This window comes from Halichoeres trimaculatus, unplaced genomic scaffold, assembly GCF_033239565.1.
Source record: "Halichoeres trimaculatus isolate MK-OKI-2021-1 unplaced genomic scaffold, fHalTri1.1 fHalTri1_scaffold_13, whole genome shotgun sequence".
NCBI lineage: Eukaryota > Metazoa > Chordata > Actinopteri > Labriformes > Labridae > Halichoeres > Halichoeres trimaculatus.
This window is the reverse complement of record NW_027437191.1, coordinates 31,685,510-31,708,918: the sequence shown is the minus strand read 5'-3', so window position 1 is coordinate 31,708,918 and position 23,409 is coordinate 31,685,510. Positions and strand designations below refer to the sequence as shown.

The window sequence follows — 23,409 nt, the reverse complement described above, 5'->3', positions numbered from 1 at the left end:
ATAGTCCACTCAATCAGCTAAATTAAAACAACATTTCGGACACTACTCACTCATTCTCCAGCAGCTGACAGTGACGTAATTACTCTCCCGTTGCTCACAGACGGCTGGGGATTTACAGTTATATCTTTTCTTAAAAACTGCAAAACAGTATTTATTTTAGTGATACCTGATATTATATGTAGCTTATTTTCTGCAACAGCCAAATGTAATAGAAACATTTATGACACGTTATTTTTAAATAAATAAACCATATATTTGCGCGGAACTTATGCTGTGTTTAAGAATTACAAGGTCCTGTGAATGCATCACCAGCGATGAACGGTTTAGCGGCTAACGACCGTGTTTGTTTCTCAGCACAAAGTTGTGAGACGGGCTTTAAAAAAATTACTACACCTCGTAGAAATGTTTCTCACATCCGATTGTTGTGGTGATTTGAAGATATTATTTGGCTGTCTTGTATTCAAGTCCTCTTTTTTTCTGAAAAGTTAGGTTTTCATTAGTTATACAAGGTTAAAAACGAGGTTTTATGTAACGTTTAACGATGATTGACAGCTGCCGTTCTCATGATTTTTTTTGAGGATTGTAAAATATGTCGGGAGGTAGAGTCAGGAAGTGATTAGACTCTAGAAAGAAAAAAAAATACATATTATTTTTTTCACCCAGCTCCTCTCAGATTTTCCCAGAATCCCTCACAGTCTCTACTGCACAGACTCTGGCTGCAATTGCTACAATGGTGAAGTCTGAGATGGTGGAATTTTGGCTTCAAAACCGTACAATGATAAATGATGGAGCCACGCTGTCCACTCTATATACAGTCTATGGAACTGACTGACCATCCCTGGTGCTAAAATCCTAAGCTATGTCAAGCTGTTTGCTTTAGCAGAAACAGGACTCAGGAGCTCTTTGGAGCATGTAGCACAGTGCAACTGGAATTTTATCAATTGGTTTTATCTTATTTTTAGAGAAAATTGTCTTGTTATACTATATATAAATTATCAGATCAGAAAAATGTCTTCTTTTAAGTTATTTCAAGACAAAATGATGTCTGAATTGCTTGCAACGAGTAAATAAAAATTTGCCAATGGAACAAGAAAAATTTGCTCAAAACTAGAATAATGTCTTAAAACAAGAAACTTTTCCCTTTTCTTATTGGCAGATTTTCTTTAAGTTATTACAAGCAATTCAGACCTTATTTTTGTCTTTAAATAACTTAAAACAAGACATTTTTCTGGACTGATCAGGTGAATGTTGCTCAGGTTGAGTCTAAAAAGACATTTTCTACTGAAAATAAGACGAAAACACTTGATAAGATTTTGGTGTTTTGAAGTGCATCAGGCTACTAGCAGCTTTCTTTGCATTTAAATTAATATTGTTTCACAAATTTCTTTTGAAAAATATTGCACACTGTATTTTATGAGGAGTATAGATAAAGGGGAACTGGTCTTGCAGATTGTTTTGTTGCCTGAGTGAACTGCTCTGCAGAAATGTTCTAACCAAGATAAATCTAGCAGGTTTTACACAGCACATAAAAACCTAAAATATTATCAAGTAATTGATTGATCTTTCGTAGAAAATGTCCTTTGTAGAAAATGTGTTCGCCTTCATGCAGGCGTCCCAGGTTCAAATCCAGCCTGTAGCCTCTTTCCTGCTTCTTACTCCCCACTCTTGCCCTGTTTCCTGCACTATCTACTGTCCTGTCAACTATCCAATAAAGGGATAAAAGCTCAGAAAAACACTTAAAAAATGTCTTTTAGCCACATTCACCTGAAAAAGTCTTATTTCAGGTTAAATAAATTCAAAAATATGATCCTACAGCTGATCTGAAAAACTCTTGTACTCACACTAAACAATAGTTAATAACTACACCTGCTCTATCAACTTAGCTCAATCCCAGCTCATCTTTGAATGCATGTGCGTATATAGCTAGTACCCCGTGGCTGACATCATTGCTGTGGTGTTTTCTTACTGTTACTGTTACTGTTTCCTGTCTTGAGCCAGATTTGGAGACAGCAGCTGGCTTCCCTTTCTCTCTGTCAGCTTCTCCTTTGCGGCTGGCTTTGGGTGTGCTGGATTTGCTCCTCTCTTGGACCGGGGTGCTGGTGGAAGATGTGGGCTTTGAGTCTTCAGGCTTAACTGTAACTGAGAAAAGGATGTTGGGAAGATATCAGAACACAGTAGATGCTCATCAGACCTGTTCACTACCTCAGCTTCCTCTCTTCAGACAAAGCTCATGTGCTGTGTGGCCTCACGTTTGCTAGATGGCACTGTTGCACTTCAAAGCTGAAATGAACCCAATCCCCAGCTTAGATGAAGCATTTACTATGAGTCTCACTTCTCTGACACAGCGAGGAATAATAATCCATCATTTAGCTGACACCCTGCCATTCTGTCTGAACAGCTTTGGTGCACGCTCATCGAGTTAGTCTTATCTGGAGTCACACAGGAATTCCAATGTCCGAGTTGGATCTGAATACTAATCTCTGATATCTGACGCTGGGCTGTTGGACGTAATGAAAAATGGTGGAAATTAAACAGGATGTATCAAAAAAAAAACAAAACATGAAGAAGATTTTAAAGCCTGTTACTGATACTAACTGCACCCTCACATCAGACTGCTCTGGGGTTTAAATGTGCATGCTTCTAACAGTATTCTGACATGTTAAACAGCTTGTTAAGGAGGTTCAAAGCCTTGCGTGGCATGTACTGCGTGTGTATCCATGTAGCATGTAGGGAGCATGATCAAGGGTGCAGCCTCACCGCTGAGACGGAGTCTAACTGGGTGAAATTAATTCACTTTCCTGCTGAGATATTTCCCAGGGCACCAGGGGGCAAGAGCCAACTTCATTTGACTTCCCATTGACCCACTTACGCAAGCTTATTGGAAAAACCACGAGAGGGTTGTGTGGACATCGGCCAACACACACGTACACACACGGACAAAGGGAAGTGGAATAGCTCCAACATATGAAGAGAAAAGTCATTACAGCTCACACGAGCAGGGGTCTGCAACCTCTACTTTCAAAGGAGCCATTTCTCCACAGCTCACCTGGATTCAAGTCATTCAGGAGCCACAAAATCTACTTTATCTTCACAATAAAGACAAAAAATGAGATAAAATTCTATGCACTGTTTAAATCTAGTGAAGAATAATCAAGAGGAAATTTTTTGATTTATGAAATTGTTTTATTTTATTTATTTTCTAAAAATGTGCAAAAATTTCCCAAAATTTACAGAAATAAATAAAAAAGAAAAACCAAATTTTCAAAAATAAAATATTATCTTGACTTAAAAATTGTCAATGATTTAAAAAAAATGTTGCTAAAAAATGCATGAATTAAAAAAAATAATAAAGCTTAAAAAATTTGCAAAAAATTGAAGACATTTTGAAACTTCAAAATTGTGAAAAAATTTCAAGAACTGATGTTATTTGATAAATTTCAAAAATTATTTTGCATTTAAATTTTTTACACTTTTGTGATTTCCAAAATTTGAAAATAAAATCACAAAAATATATTTTTTAATTTGTCAAATTCTTGTGAAATTTTTGTGATATGAAAATTTTGAAAATTTGAAAAAAATAATTTGAATTTGAAAAATTTAGAAAAATTTACGACAGTTGTAAAATGTGAAAAATCTGCCCAAATTGCTTTAGGATTTATAAATATCAGAAATTTGCCAAAGTTTTAAAGAAAATTAAAATATCAAACAATTGCAAAAAAATTACAAAATAATCTTATTAAAAAAATCTGCCAAAATAATTTGAATTTTTCAAAAATTTATGAAAGTAAAAAAAAAGGCTAAATTTAAAGTTTTTTGAAAAATTTCAGACAATTGTGAAATTTTTAAATATCTGCCAAAAATGCTTGAAGTTTTATGAATAACAGAAATTTGCAAAAGTTTTAAAAAATCCAACATTTGCAAAATTTTCACGAAATAATGTCATTTACAAAATCTGGCAAAATCTTATGAATTTTTTGTTTTGTCAAAAAAAATTTAAAAAATTGACGAAAAAAATGAAAATTTGAACAAAAAATTGAAAAATTTCAGACAATTGTGAAATTTTAAAAAATCAGCCCAAATTACTTGAAGTTTTATGAATATCAGAAAATTTGCAAAAATCTTTAATATTTCAAACAATATTGAAATTAGGTTTAGTTATCTTAGCAGGGCTGCAAAGGTGCATGGAAAGTTGTAATGAATATTTAGTTCAACAAAATGTTCACATATGATTTATTTAGTGTCAGTGCCATTAATCATCAGTACCCTCTGTAAGAAAAATACAAATTCTTAATTTCAATAATATTTTTTTAAAGCTACGAGGAGCCACTGCAGAGGAGTCAAAGAGCTGCATGAAGCTCCAGAGCCACAGGTTGGAGACCCTTGCACATGACCATCCAGTATCTGCATATTTAGTTTGCTAATTCAAGCCCCCCTCCTCCCCCATGCACAAACACTTTAAACCTTCACACACACACACACACATGCAGATATCATCGTCAGATTTCATGCCATGCAAACTGAATGGGTAAGCACAAGAGCGGTCGTCAGGAGCAACAGATGAAGAAGAATAATGCTTGGATGACAGCAGGCTGCCCTTTGTCTTCAGGCAATCATGCAAATTGTCGCCCGTGCCACACCTCCCTCGCATCAACATCCGACGTGCTGCAATTAATTCACCCCCTTCAGAATTTATAAAACGCTTCTGTAAATTTCAAAGCCCTGATTTTACAATCGATCCAATTTGTGTGGCATGATTAAAGGCGGAGGAGCAGATTTGGTGGCAGAGGACGGGGATTATTGCCTCGGCCAATGACCAGTGGGCACGAGAAATCAGGCTCTGATCTGCAAAAGCAGCTGTATTCATTTGGCTTTCATTAGGCTTGTGATTAACAGGCCTCTGGCGGGGTGAGAGCAGAGAACAAACAGCGTCTGCCTCTGCCCCTGACGCCGCCGACTGAGCCTGTGCCACACAGAAATAAGCTGTGCATAAACAAACACAGAGGACTTATTGAAAATCTATTCAGAAGCTGAAAAGCAGTAAAATTCAAACAATGGTTTTATTTTTTGGGTGACTGTTTGATAACATACCTCTCTTTTCTTTCTTCTCCAGCTCTTTGAGAGCATGGATGAAATCCAGCTGAGACTCATCCAAATCCCAGCTCTTATACAGCACCTCTGCCTGCACCGTGTACTTATGACCCTGTGAAAAACAGACACGAGGAGTCAGCGTGAAAAACCCACAGCAGAGTTAAAACAAGCCTCGACAAACAGGTGCACGCAGAAAGTCAAAAAGAGACATATAGAGACATAAAGATCCTCTTTATGACAGAGAAATAAATAAGAAGCCATGAAGAGATGCAGGAAGATCTGTGTTTGGTGGACACACAGTGGGCTGTGCAACTCATGCGGATGATTCAGAGGAAGAGACACAGAGGTCTTAAAGAGCTGGACATTTTGTTTATGCTGTTCTTTTTGACAGAAGCACGTGCTTGGCACTGGAAAAGACAGAGAGGAGGCAGAGGGTGTGTTCGCCAAGATTTCATAATGAGCAGTCACTCCCACATCTATCCTTCGCACTGAAAAGAGGAGACTGAATTTCAACAGATCTCCATGTTGAGAATCAAACCAAAGGATCAAGACGCCGTGTCACCTCCTCTAATGCTAATGTTTTTATTTGTTCATCTAAACCAGGGGTCTGCTAATTGGATTAAAATCAATCTGGAGCCACAAAATCTACTTTGCCTTTACAATAAAATGTAGTGCATGATTTTCTAAACTTTTTATTTAATTTATGAAATTGTACATGTTGCGTCTAAGTTTTTTTTGTTTTTAATTAAGTTACAAAACTTTCATTAAAGATTAGAAATTCCAAAAATTTGCAACATTTTTAGAAAATCTAAATTCATTTAATTTGCAAAAAAATCAAAAATCTGCAAAATTTTTTGATAAATCAAAATTTCCAAAATTTGTAAAAAATTTAAAAACTGAATGAAATAAATTTGCAAAACATTAAAAAAATATATATTTCCAAAAATTAAAACAAAATAAAAACTTAGAAAAATTGCAGAATTAAAAAAAAAAAGAAATTCATTTTATTTGCAAAAATTTCAAAAGTTTGCAAAAAATAAATAAATTTCAATTTCTTCTTAAAATTGGCAAAAATCTTTAAAAACTGAAGTGTAATAAATTAGCAAAAAAATTTAAATAATACTTGGATTTTGATAAAATATATATATGAAATATTGCTCAACTCATCCACTTTTTTTTTGCCAACTTCTTGCCACATATCAAGCATGTATGTATTAAGCTGGCACATTGTCAGTTTAATGAATCCATCCACACATAATTAAAGTCTGTATTTTTTTTCCAGATTTTTTTTTTTTGGAGATGTAGTTATCTTCTCAGGGCTGTAAAACTTGAGGTTAGCCACAGGTGCATGGTAAGTTAGTGGGCTGCCTCATGCTGCTCTTTGACTCCTTTGCAGTGGCTCCATGTATCTTTAAAAATTATTATTGAAATATATATTTTTATTATTATTCTAAGAGAGGTTATAAATGATTAAGAACAACGATACTAAATAAAATCATGTGTTAACATTTTGTTGAGCTAAATATGCATCAAATCTGTCAATACAGCTCTAAAATTTTTGGGAAAATTTTTGCTTTTTTTTCTTGCTTTGTGTAAAGTTTGCATCTTTCAAAATAAAAAAAAAAAATCTTAAATTTTTTGCTAATTATTAAAATTCCATTTTTTTTTTTTGCAATTTTATGAAAATCAAGCAAATTTTAAAAATAATATTTTTATATTTTTGCAAATACATGAAATTTTAAATTTTCTGAAACTGTGCACAGTTTTGAATTTCTTTTTTTTAAAATTTTGCAAATCTGGTTGCAGGTTGTTGAAATGTAATGAGTTCATACATTTTTTAAATTTATGTCATTACAAATTTTCTGTTTTTCTGAAATACTCACACATTAAAAAAAAACAACCTAGATATTCAGAAAAAAACACTATTTTTTTACTACATATAGAACTTCATACCTTTTTCTCTTTATTGTGAAGATAAAGTAGATTTTGTTGCTCCAGACTGATTTTAATTTGGGCGGAGCTGAGGCAAAATGGCTCCTATGAAAGTAAAAGTTTCAGACCAGACGTATGAAGATCCTGCATTGATACTTTACACCCATGCTTTAAATATTGGAAGTTTTAGTACCCCTCTTTAATCCCCCTTGCTGGCCTGTGGAGTCTGAAGTGATTGTCTGCATGTATGAGGTGAGAGAAGCTACTTCAGGGACGTTTAAATCGCTGGTTGAGCTCCAGATGTGTCCCTGACAGTCACTGCAGAGCAACAAAAAAACCAGAGGAGATTTCACAGTTTTGTGGAGTCATCGACGCAGACAATCATCGTGACTTTGTGTGTATTTGAGTGTGTGAAAGAACACACACAGCACCTACTGTATACTTTGGAAAAAGCCACACTGGTGAGTGTGAGGAGGAGGGGGGGGGGGGGGGGGGGTCTTCAGACGAGTCATGTGACCCATAAATCACTCACTAATCCCTCCTCACTGACAAGCACTGATAAGTCAGACAGGCCCAACTAACCACCCCTCTAGTTTCTGCTGCTCTTCTCTTGTGAATTTTGTCTGTGTGAGCGTGTGTGTGGGTGAGTGTAAGTTTGTGTGAATGTGTGTGTGTGTGCGTGTGCCTGGGAGTAAGGCGTTATGTGTATCTGGCAGTGAAAAATTGATATCAACACAAGCAGCGAGCAAGTGGGTGAGAAAGACAGTGAAGGAAAGTGAGATGCACCCTTGTGTGCGTGTGTGTGTGTGTGTGTGTGTGTGTGAGTTAAGTGTTTGAGCAGCAGCAGCAGATACCACGCAGGCAGCTGTCAGTGATACCATCGTCTCCGTGGGAGGCAGCGCCTGGTCAGACAGCGAGTCTGACTTTCCAGCTGCGCTGATCTCAGTGCTGCTTTGCCGGGAAGCGTCTGCCACCTTCACTCCCTTGTCCTGAGTGGGGGATCCCTTCTGGTTCTGTGTTTTCTCTTCAGTGCGGCTGTCGGCTGGAACAGAGAGGGAGATATCAAACTGCCTGTGATTCTGAGAGGAGACGAGAGCGGCCAGCAATCTGCGCCGACTGATGAGAGTAACAACTGAAAGCACACTAAAGAGTATCAGAGGCAGGCTTTGGAGAGCTCTTGAGTGAAGAGCATCGATTGTCGGCTTGTTGTTTTGCTTTTCTTGACTGGGCCTTCAGAGCAGAGGAGAAGGCTGGAGGGTCAGTTAAAGGGTCATTTCAAAAAAATCCCAAAGGATATCCACAATTTTCCCACTGCAGACAATTTTGTTCTACATTCCCAAAATGTGTTGAAGATTTCTGCTTCAATTTCTGATTGAATTATAATGATGCAGCAACTTTTCAAGGATCTTGTAACTGAGGCTGTATCCTGCTTCACATCTAAAGCAAAACAATCCACTGCATCCTGTTGACGAATGTGTGGTAGTTTAAGTAAAAGCTAAAACTACAGATTAAAACAGTTTCCTTTATTGCCGCTTAAATTTTCATTTCTTTTCACAAGAACAAAAAAAGGCAGCAAAGCTGTCTCAAATTTGTTCAGCCAAAGAAAAATAAGAAATTATCACGTTTTTTTTAAGATCATACTGAGCAAAGATCTTGATGTCGAGGGGATCTTTTAAGAAACTACGGGAGTAAATTTTTCTTTCCTCTGCGGCAGATTCTTTAACTTGCACAAGTAATTTTGGCGTCATTTTTGTCTATTTAAAGATACAGCGCCACCCTCTGGCCCAGAGTCTCACACACACTGTCGTAGAGATGTGAGTTTTAACCAGGCATGTGTTTGTTTTGGAACAAATTTCCTCTGTTTAAGGCAAATTTTTACCAAACACAACCCAAACACAACCCAACGAGGTAAGGTATTTATCAGTACAGTTTCATAGTGTGTTGTTTGAAACAGATAAAGCTCTACTTTCAAGATCACTTAGGAATTCCGACTGAATTGCTTGAAAATACAAAAAAAGGAAATCTCCCAATGGGGAAAGATCTACAGCCGAAAAAAACCCACTAATTTTCTAACACTGGTGTTTTAGAAAACCTTTATTTTAGCCCCCAGCTGGAAAGCTTTGTTTAAGCTACTGTTTCTTTAAGGCTCCCCGCTCTGAGAACCCCCTTCCCCCTGATTGGCCAGCCCTGTCAGAGCCCAAATTGTAACTACAACCTAAAATGTAACAAGTTTTTAATTTTTGATTTATATCTTGAAATAATACCTTTTATAGGTCTTGTCAAGCAATTTTGTCCGATATATAGTCCAAGAACTTTTACAAAACAAACAAAGGAAGAAACAGCTTTTGAAGAATATGAACATTTGAACATTTGGACCAGGGAAATATTCTTGATTTTGCAGAATATATTGTTTTAGTGTAAAAATCTGGATGAGTGTTAATCAAATTTCCACATTGCAAAAAACTAAAACTTTATCAAGTGTTTTTGTCTTATTTTAAGTAAAATTTGTCTTTTAGTACTTGATATGAGCCACATTCAACTGATCAGTTCAGAAAAATGTCTTGTCTCAAGTTAAAGGCAAAAATGAGGTTTAACCCTTTACTGATAATAAAACAAAAACACTCCATGAGTTTTCATTTTTTTGCAGTGAACCAACAGAAGAACTCAGATGCCTTTCATGACATTACCTATAAATGAAGGACAAGAGGTTTTTTTAATGTATTCTCAAACCTGAGAGCTCACCTGCGTTAGTTATGAAGTGAAACACAGGGATCACGACGTGGCCTTTCCCGGTGTTGCTGGTCACCTCCCTCTCCTGGTCCAAAACGGACAGACGGATCAAAACATCTGGTTTGGACGTCTGGAACTGAATCGTTCCCAGGAGGTCTGCCATCACATCCACGTGGTAACTGTGGAAAAGTTTGAAGCGACTGCATTAGTCTCTGTCATCTGACAGGTTAATAACTGTCCTATCCTGAAAATGAGAAGTGCAGGTTGTGAACAAACATTCATATTCACAAACTTGATGCTCCTACTAATCCCCAAATCAAAAACACAATTAAAAATCCTCTCACCGACAGATGAGGTTTTTGTTGTTGGGAATGTAATAATCCTTAAACTCTTTGAGCGAAAACGTGTTGAGTGGAGCCTCACGGGACAGTGTCGGCAGGAGTCCTCTGGAGCCAATCAGTCGCATTCTCCATTTGGCGCCAACAGGGGGAGTTTCAGACCCAACAGCCTCTGCTACAAATGTATAACCAAGCTACAACGGAAAAAAAAACAGACAGATTTTGGGGAACAGGACTAAGATAGGGGGTAGAATAATCGACAAGCCAACAAACCACAATTAATTGCTGCAACAGTATATCTCAATCTTCAACAACATTCCGTAGTAGTGCTGAAAAATCATAAGAGCTGAGTCTTAGACCTTCTGACTCATTCTACCCAAGAGGGCAAAGAGGCGAAGGCTCAGCTTAAATGCACAAGTGTTCCCTGAACAGGTGAGCCTTCAGACATCTCTTAAAGTAAAAAGGGACTCAGTGGATCGTATACAGTTTGGTAATTCATTCTACCGTTTGGGCACAACAGAGGAGAAGAGTCCGGCTAGTGATTTGGAGCACCAGGCGTCTTTCATAAGCAGAGCGTAGTGGGCCAGAAGGAGTGTAGACCTGGATGAGGGACCCCAGGTAGGCAGGAGCCGTTCTTGTCAATGTTTTGTAAGCCAGAAGAAGAGCTTCTAACAAGTAAAAAAATCTGCCAGTGGAACAAGAAAAATTTGCAAAAAAATTTGCATGAAACTAGAATAATGTCTTAATACAAGTAACTTTTCTCTTGCTCCATCGGCAGATTTTTTTTTTTACTAGTACCAAACAATTCAGACCTCATTTTTGTCTTTAAATAACTTGAAGTAAGACATATTTCGGGACTGGTCAGGTGAATGTAGCTCATATTCAGTCTAAAAAGGTATTTTCTACTGAAAATAAGACAAAAGCAATTGATAAGATTTAAGTTTTTGCAGTGGACTCCTGGATTGTGTCATACAGTGAGGTGATGCAAACTTTATAAGTTGTTGCAGGCAGTTTTTTTATTTATGACCCATAAAAAGGCAGAGTATCACAGCTTTGGGGGAAAATGGAATATGCATGCATATATTAGATATAATGTATTTTATTGTATTTTAAAAATGAATGTTCGGGGTATCTCCAGGTTCTCTGCAGCAAGTCATATTTAATACTTTTCAAGACATTACAGACGTTACAGATTGTTTTTCCTGAAAAGTCCTGCCCCTAAAAATTTAAGGCCTCTGATGTTTACATTTTAGGCTGCCTATGTGACAACTGGCCAAGGACTACAGCTGGAAATTATCCGTAATGGCTAAAGTAAACTCAAACTAAACTAAAGTAATGGAGATTTATTGCACAAACAGACCTTGTTTGGTTTATAGACGTGGGCTGCTACTTTGTTGAAAACCATTTTCACTTCCTCCCCCGAGTCGTTATTTATGACATGGAGAAGACAATTAGGGATTGGGGAGTAGACCTTTGGTACCAGCAGCATCTCCTCAGACACCAGGAACACCTCTCTGAAATAATCAAAAGAAAAAGAAAATCTAATATCACATTTAAAGGTGTGATCAAACTGTAAAGTTAAGTTTTGTTTGTTTTCTAACCTAAAGACTAAGACCCAGGAGCTTGGTGTGTCCTGGATGGGGACAGAGTAATCAGCGAAGGTGATTCTGGTCCATTCATCCTGCTGACAGGGGTAAAGATCCGCTTTCCTCTCTGAATGTTTGATAATATACCTGTGCAAAAGTAAAACAGAAGACATCTCGTCACTCCTCAGTGGTTACCTTTCGGCTGCAGCGAGGAAAACTAATGCTAAACCCCCCCTCTCCTCCTCATCCTTACACAGTGACCAAACTCTCCATGCTCATGCACACACACTCTCCCCCAGGCAGTGGGTCATTCAGCATACGCTGCTAGTTGATTGGAACGGAGGAGAGGATAAACAGCAGATGGTACCACTGGGAAAAAGATGGAACACGCTGTGGAAAATGCGTCCTGCCTGGCCACCACAGGCCACCACAAATAGAAGAGGGAGCAGATTCTGGGTGTGGGGTGTGACAGGGAGGCTAAGTGCGGTTCGTATACATAGAGCTGGCACAGGAACGTACCAGGAGCCCTTATATACTCTGAGATGGTGACGCACATGAGATGTAAGATGTAACGTGGGACCGTGTCCATGTTTTTCATTTACCAGAGCAAGGAGGCAGCATGTTTTTCCGCTTCTGATTCAACCTTTGACCACATGTCTGAAAGGATCTGAGATGCTCGAAGGTTCCCCTTGGTGCCTAAGTGACATAAGGACACACACACAAACACAGATGAGCACCATTAAAGAGCACAGACATTCCATGTTGCTGTGCTGCTGTTAAACAGACGAGGAAAATATTTCCACTGAGAGCATTTTATGCCTGATCCAGATGGTTGACAGGAAGAGATTATCCTCACCTGGACTGGTACCACTCTGACAGAACAGAACCGTCAATATCAGATGCCATACTAAGGGCAGGGGCCTACGTTTTCAGAAGTAAATGCTGGATGTTCAAATGCTGAGCCCGGTTTCAACATCCAGCATTTTCCAGCCGCCAGTGCTAATTGTTGAAATGCTGAGTCCTAACCCTCTAACCCTAAGGACACCAGTCATGTTTATAAACTTGTAACCCCTTATGACATCATCAAGTGTGCGGTTTCCATGGTGATAGGGAGCATAGCTAAGCTCTAGCAACAGTCCTATTTTTAACCTCTGGTAGAAACCCTAAATTGAACCCCCTATGACATCATCAAGCAGTGTGGTTTCCATAGTGACAGATCAATAACCTCTGTGCGGAACTCTATCCCGAACCCTCTATGACATCATCACCTGTGTGGTTTCCATGGTAACGCCTCAATAACCTCTGTTTGGAACTCTTACCGTAACGCCTTATAACATCGTCAACTGTGTGGCATTATGACATCATCAACTGTGTGATGTAAACTCTAGTAACATGCACAGGCCTTTTTATAACCTCTGTTTGGAACCCAAAGCTGAACCCCTTATGACATCATTACCTGTGTAGTTTCCATGGTGATAAGGAGCATAGCGTACTGTAGCAACAGTCCTAATTACAACCTCTGTTGGCAAAACAAAACTAAACCCCTTCTGACATCATCAGCTAAGCAGTTTCCATGGTAACGGATTAATAACCTCTGTTCAGAACTGTCACCCGGAACCCCTTATGACATCATCACCTGTGTGTTTTTCATGGTGACGGCTCATTTCCATTCATTTTAATGGACCAAATTTTTCTTGAAAATACTGAATATTTCAAAAAGTATGAGGGTTAGAAATATGAAAGTAGACGCACACTTCTCTTGAACATTCTGCACAATTTAGAACTGGAACAGTGAAAATCAGTAATTATTTGTTGGAGGAGTAAGAGCTAAAAAGCATACAGAAGAATAAGTTTAATAATAATAAGTCAAATTTCTTTATGTTGAAATGCTCAACATAATAACGAGGATGTGTATGATCTAACTAGGTGAACGTGCATGCGTATGAGAGATAACAGACAGCTGTGTAGTAGATGTTTTCACATCTGACGTGACATGGCCGACATGGCAGATGTGTCCTCATGTCCTCCCCTCTCTGCCTCTGCCTCTCTAGTTATAGGCTCCTTCTTTCCAAATAGCCACTTTCTCAAATTGCTGCAGCTATTATAGCAGACCAAGGCTGCCTATTGGGAGATAAAGACCTCCTGTTACCTCAGAAAGGGAGCACACAGACAGAAAAGCAGGCAAGGCAGGAGACATGGAGACACATGTTCTAAGAACAAACAAACAGACTCAGAAATGTGTTGCAGCTGATTAACTATTTTTAAATGAGAAGTGAATGCATAGGAGCACACAGAAGTCAAACTGGGATGCTTCTGTGCCTATGTTTATGACTCACAATTAACAGAAATCATTGCCAGCAGAGTGATCCTATAAGGATGCTGGGTTTTATTTGCCACGTTTTTCAGCTCTAATCTGAGTGGAATCCTGATTTTACTGATTATTGGTCTAATGAAGATATGCAAACTTTTACGTGCAATGCATTCTGATGGCAAAATCAGGTCCATGTTTGGGGAATAAGATCAGAATGTTTGGGTTGTAAAATTTTGTATTCTAATTTTTTCCCCTGTCAAGATCCCAGAAAGAGTTATTGATATTTGGTTATGTGTGGCTTTCTGGGAAACGATACGTATTTACATTTGGACACCTCTGCAATCATCACACTTTTTTTTTTTACAAACTGACCCTGGCACCCCATCGGAGAAGGGAAAAGTTGTTTGGCCCTGATGGGAAAAAGTTTGGGGACCCCTGATCTAAACCTTGCAAAGGAGAAAAAAAAGTTATTGTACTAACAAACTGCTTTTGTTGTTTTGTTTTTTCTTTTGTTTGGTGGAAATTTGCACTTAAGTTTGTGTATCATTTCGGTTGTCATCATTCTGTAAAAAATAATTAATGGAAAGTTAAAGGCATGCAGGCCTATAGGGGTGGGAGAAAAAATCAAAAATTGACATATGTAGAGATTTTTTATTTGACAATATCCACATTGGTATTCTTTTTCAAAAAATAGTTTTTTTTCAAATTCTTCATTTCAGTCTTTGTTTATAAACCAGATTGAAAAGAAGTTCCCACTTTTCTCCAGCAGAGGGCAAAATGTTTCTCTCTGACTCATGTGCATTTTATGGGAAATATGGCTTACGAAACAGTCTGTAGATCTTATCATCATCATATAACTTTTTCCAAATTGTCTGGTGTTAAAACAGCAAACTAAAAATTGCAAAAATCTTTAATATCGAAGAATCGCAATTTGAATCGAATCACCACCCAAAAGTCGTAACGGAATTGAATCGTGAGAATAGCATATCATCCCAGCCCTACTGGCCGATGGTACTTTTGATTTTTTTTTCCGTGTTTATTTAACATTTTGTGAAAGAAAGGGCAAATATATTTGGATTTTTTCTTCTTTCTACTCCTTTTCATTTAGTTGAGGTTTATTTTTTTCTATTGTACATATATTTTAATGACATTATGAATGAAATTAAGACCGGACTAAACTAAACTTATCTTAATGAGACTTGCTTAAATGATGATGTCACCACATAAGGATCTCTAGTTCATGAAATGTTAAAGGGGAGTGAACTTCAAATTTCAGATTTTATTCACAGCTCCGCCTCTGAACAGAGGGGTGGCCAATGGGAGGGAAGGGGGCTTGTGGAGCGGAGAGTCTTAAAGAGACAGCAGCTTGAATGAAGCATTTTTAGACAGAGGCAAAAAGTTCCTGAAAACACCAGTCTGACAAAATAGGGAGTTTTTTGGGCTATACATCATGTAAAGCTTCTGTGGAGATGGCTGAGAGAAAGAAAAAAGCCAAAAGAAAAAAAAAACACTATACCCCTCTTTAAACACGGCTCAACCATCATTACCACTGGACCTTTCATCTACTCTCACAGCAGAGCTCCCTGACTTCTGGTGCCTGAATTCATTTGCATGTGTTCGTCTACATGTGTGTGTGTGCGTGCTTCCTACATGTGTGTATCTCCTCTGTGACCACCGCTCATCTGTCAGGCTGTGTTAGCAAGAATGGCATCTCATCAATACATATTTGCACCACAGCTTGCGGGCTCAATATCTGCCAAGGGGCTAAATCAGACAGTGGGTGGAAGAAACGAGGTGTTTTGTGTGTGCATGTGTGTGTTTGGACACAAAATAATGATCCTCAAATCAGGCAAAGGTGTCCTGTTGATTAAGTTGTTTTTCTTCCTTGCGTGCGCCCCAAGAGGAAGAAGAAAAAGCGCTCTTCTAACAGGTTTTCTAATCATGTACGGATGTGGTTACCTGGTTTTGAGGCGCTGAGGACCTCTCGCACTAAGTGGCCTTTGAATCCAGCCTGCAGAGCCGTGACTGCTTTCACCTCGCTGTCTGTCGGCTCTCTTTCTCTCCAGCTTTCTGGAGTCTCTGCATCTGCTTAAGGGAGCAATTGAGAGTTATTTTCTGAATACATTATTCAGAAGCTGTTTTTCAAATGAAGAATAGGGAGGAGGTTCAGGAAAGTGTTGCTCCAAACACTTCGGCTCTTACATGTGTTTGAGCATCCCTCGGGGTCAGTGACTGACAGAGATGGGTCAGCTGTTAGGGCCTGAACGGCAAACCGCTCCTCTGCTGTCAGCTTTCTTCCCAGAGCATCACACAGCATGTGGTAGACAGCAGAGTTAAACACCTTCACACACACACACACACAAAACAGCTCAAAGTTATAATCCATAAATAATTTACACATCTCCTTCAGTCTTCATGAACCAGAGGTTAATGAGCTACCATGCGATGTTTTCTCAGCTCGATCTGGATATTTCTCGGGCAGTGAGCCTCTTCTGAAGCTCGTCTCGCCGCTGCCAGGTTTTCCTCGTCACTGAAGGAACGCACGACTCCACCCAGAGCCCTGAAGATGCACGAGGCCTGCTCCGTAAAACGCGCACTCTCCTGTTGAAATTAGACAAAGCAGACGAGAAGGGCTTTGGTTTTTACTTAATGATGCAAATTAAGCAGGAATCAGGTTAAATAACAGCAGAAGAAGAAGAGCAGAACACCCACACGATGGGACTTGTGTGGGAAATTGCTCCGAGCAGGTAAACCGAGGATGGCAGACAAGATCAAAACGTTGGACTGGAAGGCTGATTCATGTGAGAACAATAATAAAAGATTGTGTTTCTCACATGAATCAGAGCTTCCTGTGTACCCATGTGTCCAGGAGGTGAAGTCAGACTTCACCAGACATCACCTCCATTCTGCAACAGCTGCACTGGCTAGCCAACATTCACCGCATTAGTTATGAAATCCTGCTCCTCACCTTCTCAGCCCTCCATAACTTCGCCCTGATCTCCTCCTCATTAACAAGCCCAGTCATACTCTCAGATCTTCATCTTTCCTCGGCTTCAACATCCCCCCAGCCTGCTGGACCACCATGGGGTCCAGAGCCTTCAGTTGCTCTGCTCCCCATCTCTGAAACTTCCTCCCACCAGACATTGGTGACATTGGCTCACTGACCTTTTTCAAATCCTACCTCAAAACCATCTGTTCTGCCTGGCCTATTGAACCTGACTGACCTCCATCCATCCTATCTTTTAAATCTATTTCTTTTTAAACTTTTATCAACTTTTCTTGCTTTCACTTTTGTTGAAATGCTTTTAAACTATGTTTTGTATGGCGTCCTTGAGTGTCTTGAAAGGCGCCTTGAAATAAAATGAAAATAAATATTTATTTACCACAGTAATTTTCTGGACTGTAAGTCACTCTGGAGTATTATCAGTAGGGCTGGGCAACGATTAAAACTTTTAATTGTAATTAATCACATGATTTCCCTGATTAATCATAATTAATCGCACTGTGAAAGAGCGATTAATCAGTACTTGTTATACAGTAATAGTTAAATCACATATTCAGTGCAAATCAAATTTACAAAATGTAAATACAAAATTAAACCTTATTGCCACTGTCAGGGCTTTAAAGTGATACTCCGGGATGGAACAAGTTGGGTCCTATCACAAGGTTTAGGGCAGAAATTACCCCTACAGCAGTGTTTTTGTGCAGCAGAAGCCCAGAGCGCTCACACCAAACACCCCCTCCCTGCTCCTGTGCCGGTTTCCTCTGCACTCAGACGGGGCCATATTTTACTTGACCAAAAACACAAATAAACAGACTCCCACCGAAAAACTCTGATATTGGTCTGCATTCACGCTTTATTATAGAGAATTTTCAGCGCGTTACTTTCACACTAAAACACCGCTAAATAAGGCTCTAGTTCTCATCGTGTCTCTTCGTCCTGGCAGACTACCTGTTTGTTTAAATCTGGCACGCCATGCGCACGGACTGATACACTAAGCAGCGAGCGCCTTTAAGTTCCGTGGCGTTGCCCCTCTTCTCCATGCTTGTTTTGGTTACTCATCTGGCTGCAGGGAATGGCCAACCGTGAAGGTCCCACACAGTCACAGGAGCAGCACCCATTGGCTAGAGAAGCTCAGTAATTTCCATCTGTAGTCCCTGGGTGTGTCACTCACAATAACACAACACCTGCAGAGTCAGAAACAATGGTTGCCTGATGTGCTGTTTAAAAAAAGTCCTATTAAAAAAGTTGGCTAAGACTTGGGCCTTTGAGCATGATTTGTGACTCCATAGTTTAGAAGCTAATCCTGGTCCAAAGTTCAGCGTTCAGAAGTGTGATGTGTAAACCTTAAGTGAACAGTACACATGCTTAAAGGACTACACACTGAAGTACATTTGGACACTAGGATGGTAGTGTTTGTTCAAACAATAACATTGTTAAAGTAGATTCCATAAACAATATCCTGTGTTTTGTAGCTTTGCAGCCAGTAATTTGTGCAATAGAAATACTTTTTACTCTTAAAAGTACTTTGTAGTACATCTGTACTTTTAACTTTTAATTGAGTAGATATTTGGATACTTTTATGGGTATATGTGTATGAGGCCTCAGAGAGGCCAAACTAAGAAGCTTCACACATTTTGTCCCGGCCGTTTTTTTTTTATTTTTATTTATTCATGTATCTGTTACTTTATGTAAGATTTCAGGACATAATGCAAACTTAAATTTCAATTTCAATTTAGTTTATTTGATAGGGAGGGACAATGTACATTCATACACACTTAAAAAAAAAAAAATATCTAAATGTACCCAAATCTAGCTACCAAGCTAATTTCCACTGGTAGTCCCCCCAGCTAAAATATAAAAACAAACAGGTTAAAAAAAATAAAATAAAATACAAGTATAATATCTAAAGGAGTCTGTTCTTCTTGTTTAGTTTCTTTTTAAGGAAAAGAAAGAACAGAGAAACATTATCATGATAAAACATAAAACATTTTACAATACATTAAAATCGCATTTAAAGTGCCAGGTCTCGTGGATAAATGAGCAGTGAAAAAAAAATCAAGAAAGGAGAGAGAATTGAGGAGAAATTGAGAGAAATGGGAGTAGGGGGTGTCTGTTGTCATATCACGCTCTGTTTACTCAAATTTAAACAATGACATTTGTGTCAGGCAGCACTACATCTGTGACATGACTAGGTCAACAAATTTATACAATGTGATACAATGTTTTGCTGTCCATTAAATAACATCCAGTGTGTTCAGTGTTTGATATTGTTACCAGAGTCAGTGATGCCCTTTGTATTCTGTCACTGACCCCGAGTTTGTAGAAGAGGCTTGGTTAAATAAATAAAACACAGAGATGCATTCGCTTGATTTGCTGTTGTTTATTTTGAAGAGACACCACTAAGACAAACCACACAGAATTCTTTTATAGTCATTCAGTGAATATATTCCAGTCGCAAATCAAAGCAAGATAAGAAGAGACTCAAAGGAAAACTGAAAATCACTGCTATGGACTACAGATTTGTAATATTTATACCAGTGTATTCTAAACACAAAAAGTTACAGAGCTCATGTCCGTCAGTATAGATGTTTCTGGTATCCCTCATCACAAAAAGCAGGTGCCTTGATTAATCCTTCTTCTTAATGATTGCTGCAATGCAGAAAAAACCTCTCCTCTCTGAACAGTCGCTGGGTTGACCTCCTCTCATGGTCATCACTCCACATTTCAACTTGTCAGCAGAGCACGGGGGCAATTCTTGTATTATTTCAGAATGTATGTGTTCACCATTCACCCAAAACCACTGTCCAGCCAGGAAACGCATACCTGTCCACAACTCCAGGATCAAGGACTCTCTCATCTCATTTAAAACTGCGTAAGCATTTTCAGGGGTCACATGTGCAAGGTTGTAGATACGGTCGGTGAAGCCAGTCCCAAGAGCATTGCAGTACTCTTGAGCATCCTCCCATGTCTTCCTCTCTCTCACCAAGACCAACTCCTTTAGTTCATAGCACAGAAATTCAAATTCGTACTTACACAAAGCGTCGTGCCACCCATCGTCTTTCAGAAGACCACATTGCTCCAGCCTGTTGTTGGGTTGATATCTGTGCCAGTGTGTGTTTTTGATTTCATCTCCATTAGGCCATCTCCAGATGTCAGGGTCCTCTTGGTCTCTGTGCAGACCGATCCAACAGGCGTTGTCCTTCCCACATGGATATGTCTGAATCTGTTCCTGGTCTTCGATAATGGCCAGGTCTTTGTGTCTTGCCCTGCAGTACTGTTGGGCATCATCCCAGCTCATATCACTCTCCACATGGATGTACTCAAAGAGAATTGAAGCCCGGACCAAGAGCGGGAGGCTGATGAGGAAGAGTGTCGAGTAGAGGATCGTTCTCGTCATGACTCCACAGCTTCGACATTCGCTGTTTTTCCTGCTGCTGAAAGATCTCCTCACTTTCTCTGTGAAACACCTCTGCTTAAATACCTGGAGAAAAACCTGCACAGGCTGTGCTAGTTCACTATTCGTGGACTCTCTGATAGAAATGTCATTTGGATAATCCTTCCACTACTCAGCCAACATCACACTGCCCAATCCCAGCCACCACATTACCATGAGACGGGACAAGAGCTGTCCACAGGCCGACCAATCCCAGGATGGGTTCAGTTTAGAGGCCCATTTATGGTCAAAGTTAAATCCAGATCTGGACAGAGTCTTCTCTCAGAGTGCTCTTCGATCATTCGGTCCGTATTTCTGCATCTTTCCATAAAGCTTACAGATACGGGCCTGCTTTGTCTTTAATGCAAGTAGCATGTGAGCAGTGACAGTAACATGGTTTGAACAGGACATAGACATTTTCCTACATAAATAAGCCGTAACCGGGGGGCTCAGGTCAGGGCTCTATGATAAAGTCATATTTTTAGTAAAGGCAAAAGATGCTGCTTATTCATCTCATTGTGAAAAACAAAATGTTAAAGTTGCCACTTTCACAGAGGAAGTTTAGCATTAAAATGTAAAACCAATTTAAGAATTGGTGCCGTGTTTAAGTTATATTAAATATTTTTCAAACTGGTAATCACCTTCTTTAATCTGTTTGTGAGTTTAGAGAAGCTGACCGAGCCTCTCACTCAGATGAGTTTGCATTGTAAAACAGGATTCAGCCTTGTCCAGCTCAGAGCCACACAGGGCAGGGAAATGAACTTATCTCCGTCAGCTTGGATGTCTTTGAGTCTGTTTACAGGTTGTAAACAAATGTTGTTTTGAACTAATTATTCCTTGCTGGACGGAGAGACAAGTTCCTCTTTGGGACCAATGAGGAAACCAGTGGCAGCTGGTCAATAAAGGGCGCTAGGGCACCGCCCCACTGTCATTACCGTCAACATTACCTTGAAGAATGAGACATAAAGGAATAATTAAATATAATGCCCTGAACTATATACCCTCAGCAGGGTCCTCGAGGGTGCATGGGAGTTTGACCAACCTGTCCACGTGTTTTGTGGACTTGGAGAAGGCATTCGACCGTGTCCCTCAGGGAGTCCTGTGGGGGGGTTCTCCGGGAGTATGGAGTGTCGGCCTGCTTGTTACGAGCTGTCAGTTCCCTGTACAACCGGTGCCAGAGCTTGGTCCGCATTGCTGGCAGTAAGTCGGACTCGTTTCCAGTGAGGGTTGGACTCCGCCAAGGCTGCCCTTTGTCACCGATTCTGTTCATAACTTTTATGGACAGAATTTCTAGGCACAGCCAGGGTGTAGAGGGGGTCTGGTTTGGTGACCTCAGGATTCTGAAGAAGAGCTGCTCCATGTTTGAGATAAAATTCAACCCACCAAAGTGGCCAGTGGGAGCGGCGGTGTTACCAGCCACTGCCGAAATCCACCGGCATTTGGCCGGTTGGCCGGTGTTAATGTCAAGCCCTGGTTACAAGTCTTTGGACTCACTGCGAGCTGTATTTTGCTAGCTGGAATGTAACCGATCTCTGCCTAATAAGCAGCTGGCTCAATCCTTTTTTTAATTGTTATTATGTTTTAGCTATATTTGAGCTGGTAATCAAACCAGATGCTGTGATTCAGCATTTCTTCCTCTGTGTTTAGCAGATTAAAAGTTGTGTTACTCAATTGCTACTAGGGCTGTCATTTTAACGCGTTAATTAGATAAATTAGTTACACCGCAAATTAACGTGTTATAAAAATTAACGCAGATTAATCTGGATCCCAAACCTGCGGGGCGTTCAAAGACGCACTTAATTTCAAACGTCTGGCATTTACAAACCGTTTGTTCTACTTGGAAAAAGTGGTGTTCTCGTCAGATTTTCAAACTTCTGACGGTCCCTGAATGTATCACACTTGACGTCAACAAAATGCTGTAAACCGGGGGGGAAACGAGAGTGATTTTTGGGGGACTGCCGTCCACATCTCGTTTATTCACACGTCCTTTTTGAAAATCTACAGAAAATAAACCGTTTGCTCAATTCTAGAATAAAACAGATAATTCTTCACTCTTTACTACATTAAACAAGCCCTGAATGATCGGTATTCGTCCCGTATTTAAATCTAAAGAATTCTTTGAAAATTTGTTTCCATCTTCCTGGTGTCACGTTTCAGCTTGGGGCTGCTCTGCACCAATGAGCAACAGTTTGTGTGTTCAGAGCATGTAAAACTGAAAATACTTCACTTTTCTTTGATCCAAGACTTGAATTAAGTGTTTTGTACATAGTTCCTCACAGTTTTTAGCCTTTAGCCCTGGTTCTCCTGACCTCATAGAAGTATAGAAGTTCATATTGCAGTGAAAATTGAGTCCACATCGAGTAAAAATGTGACAGAAGCAAAAACCGTCCTAAAAATCAAATCAGCTTATCTAAGGTGCAGGACTGTGTAGATTTTGTAAAGATAGAACCATAACACTTTTTTCATGTGTTCATATGCCTCAGGGTACCTTAAAATGTGGTGTATATATTCCCACCTTATTTTTAAATGTTTTTTAATGTCTTTTAATGTAATTATAATGTCCTGGAATTCAAATTCTTTATTTTGGGACCTTCAGCAGATATGAGATTAAAATGCGATTAATTTGATTAATTTGATTAATTAATTACAAATCCTGTAATTAATTAGATTATTTTTTTTAATCGCCTGACAGCACTAACTGCTACATATGGACTATCTTGATTAAATGTCATTATGTTCCTTCCTGTCTTCATTTTCTGTGTCAAACTTCAGCTGTTGTGAGGTATTTCAACAGCTTAAGGATAAATGTTTGGCTCTCAGTGTCACCTTGGTGTGATGTGACATGATGTTGTCCTCATCCCCGAAGATGAAAGGTGTCCTGCTGCTCAGGTGAACGTGGTAGCCGAGCGCTGCCTTTGTGCGAACGGACAACACGTGGCGCCTAGAGAGGAAACAGAGAGGTTGTATTACTCTCACACAATCTAGAT

At 39.3% G+C, this 23,409-nt stretch overlaps 1 protein-coding gene across 1 annotated transcript in view; it reads right to left on the bottom strand.

The window, feature by feature from the left end:
- Positions 1 to 23,409, bottom strand: part of adgb (androglobin) — a 70,605-nt gene that overhangs the window by 9,566 nt on the left and 37,630 nt on the right. The window contains exons 19-30 of the mRNA XM_074686009.1: positions 23,249 to 23,363; positions 16,425 to 16,586; positions 16,188 to 16,326; positions 15,945 to 16,070; positions 12,277 to 12,370; positions 11,690 to 11,821; positions 11,449 to 11,602; positions 10,095 to 10,282; positions 9,763 to 9,929; positions 7,875 to 8,062; positions 5,089 to 5,200; positions 1,973 to 2,139 (exon numbers count right to left, since the gene is read on the bottom strand). Coding sequence (XP_074542110.1) covers positions 1,973 to 2,139; positions 5,089 to 5,200; positions 7,875 to 8,062; positions 9,763 to 9,929; positions 10,095 to 10,282; positions 11,449 to 11,602; positions 11,690 to 11,821; positions 12,277 to 12,370; positions 15,945 to 16,070; positions 16,188 to 16,326; positions 16,425 to 16,586; positions 23,249 to 23,363 — 1,744 coding nt within the window. The remainder of the gene's footprint in view (positions 1 to 1,972; positions 2,140 to 5,088; positions 5,201 to 7,874; positions 8,063 to 9,762; positions 9,930 to 10,094; positions 10,283 to 11,448; positions 11,603 to 11,689; positions 11,822 to 12,276; positions 12,371 to 15,944; positions 16,071 to 16,187; positions 16,327 to 16,424; positions 16,587 to 23,248; positions 23,364 to 23,409) is intronic.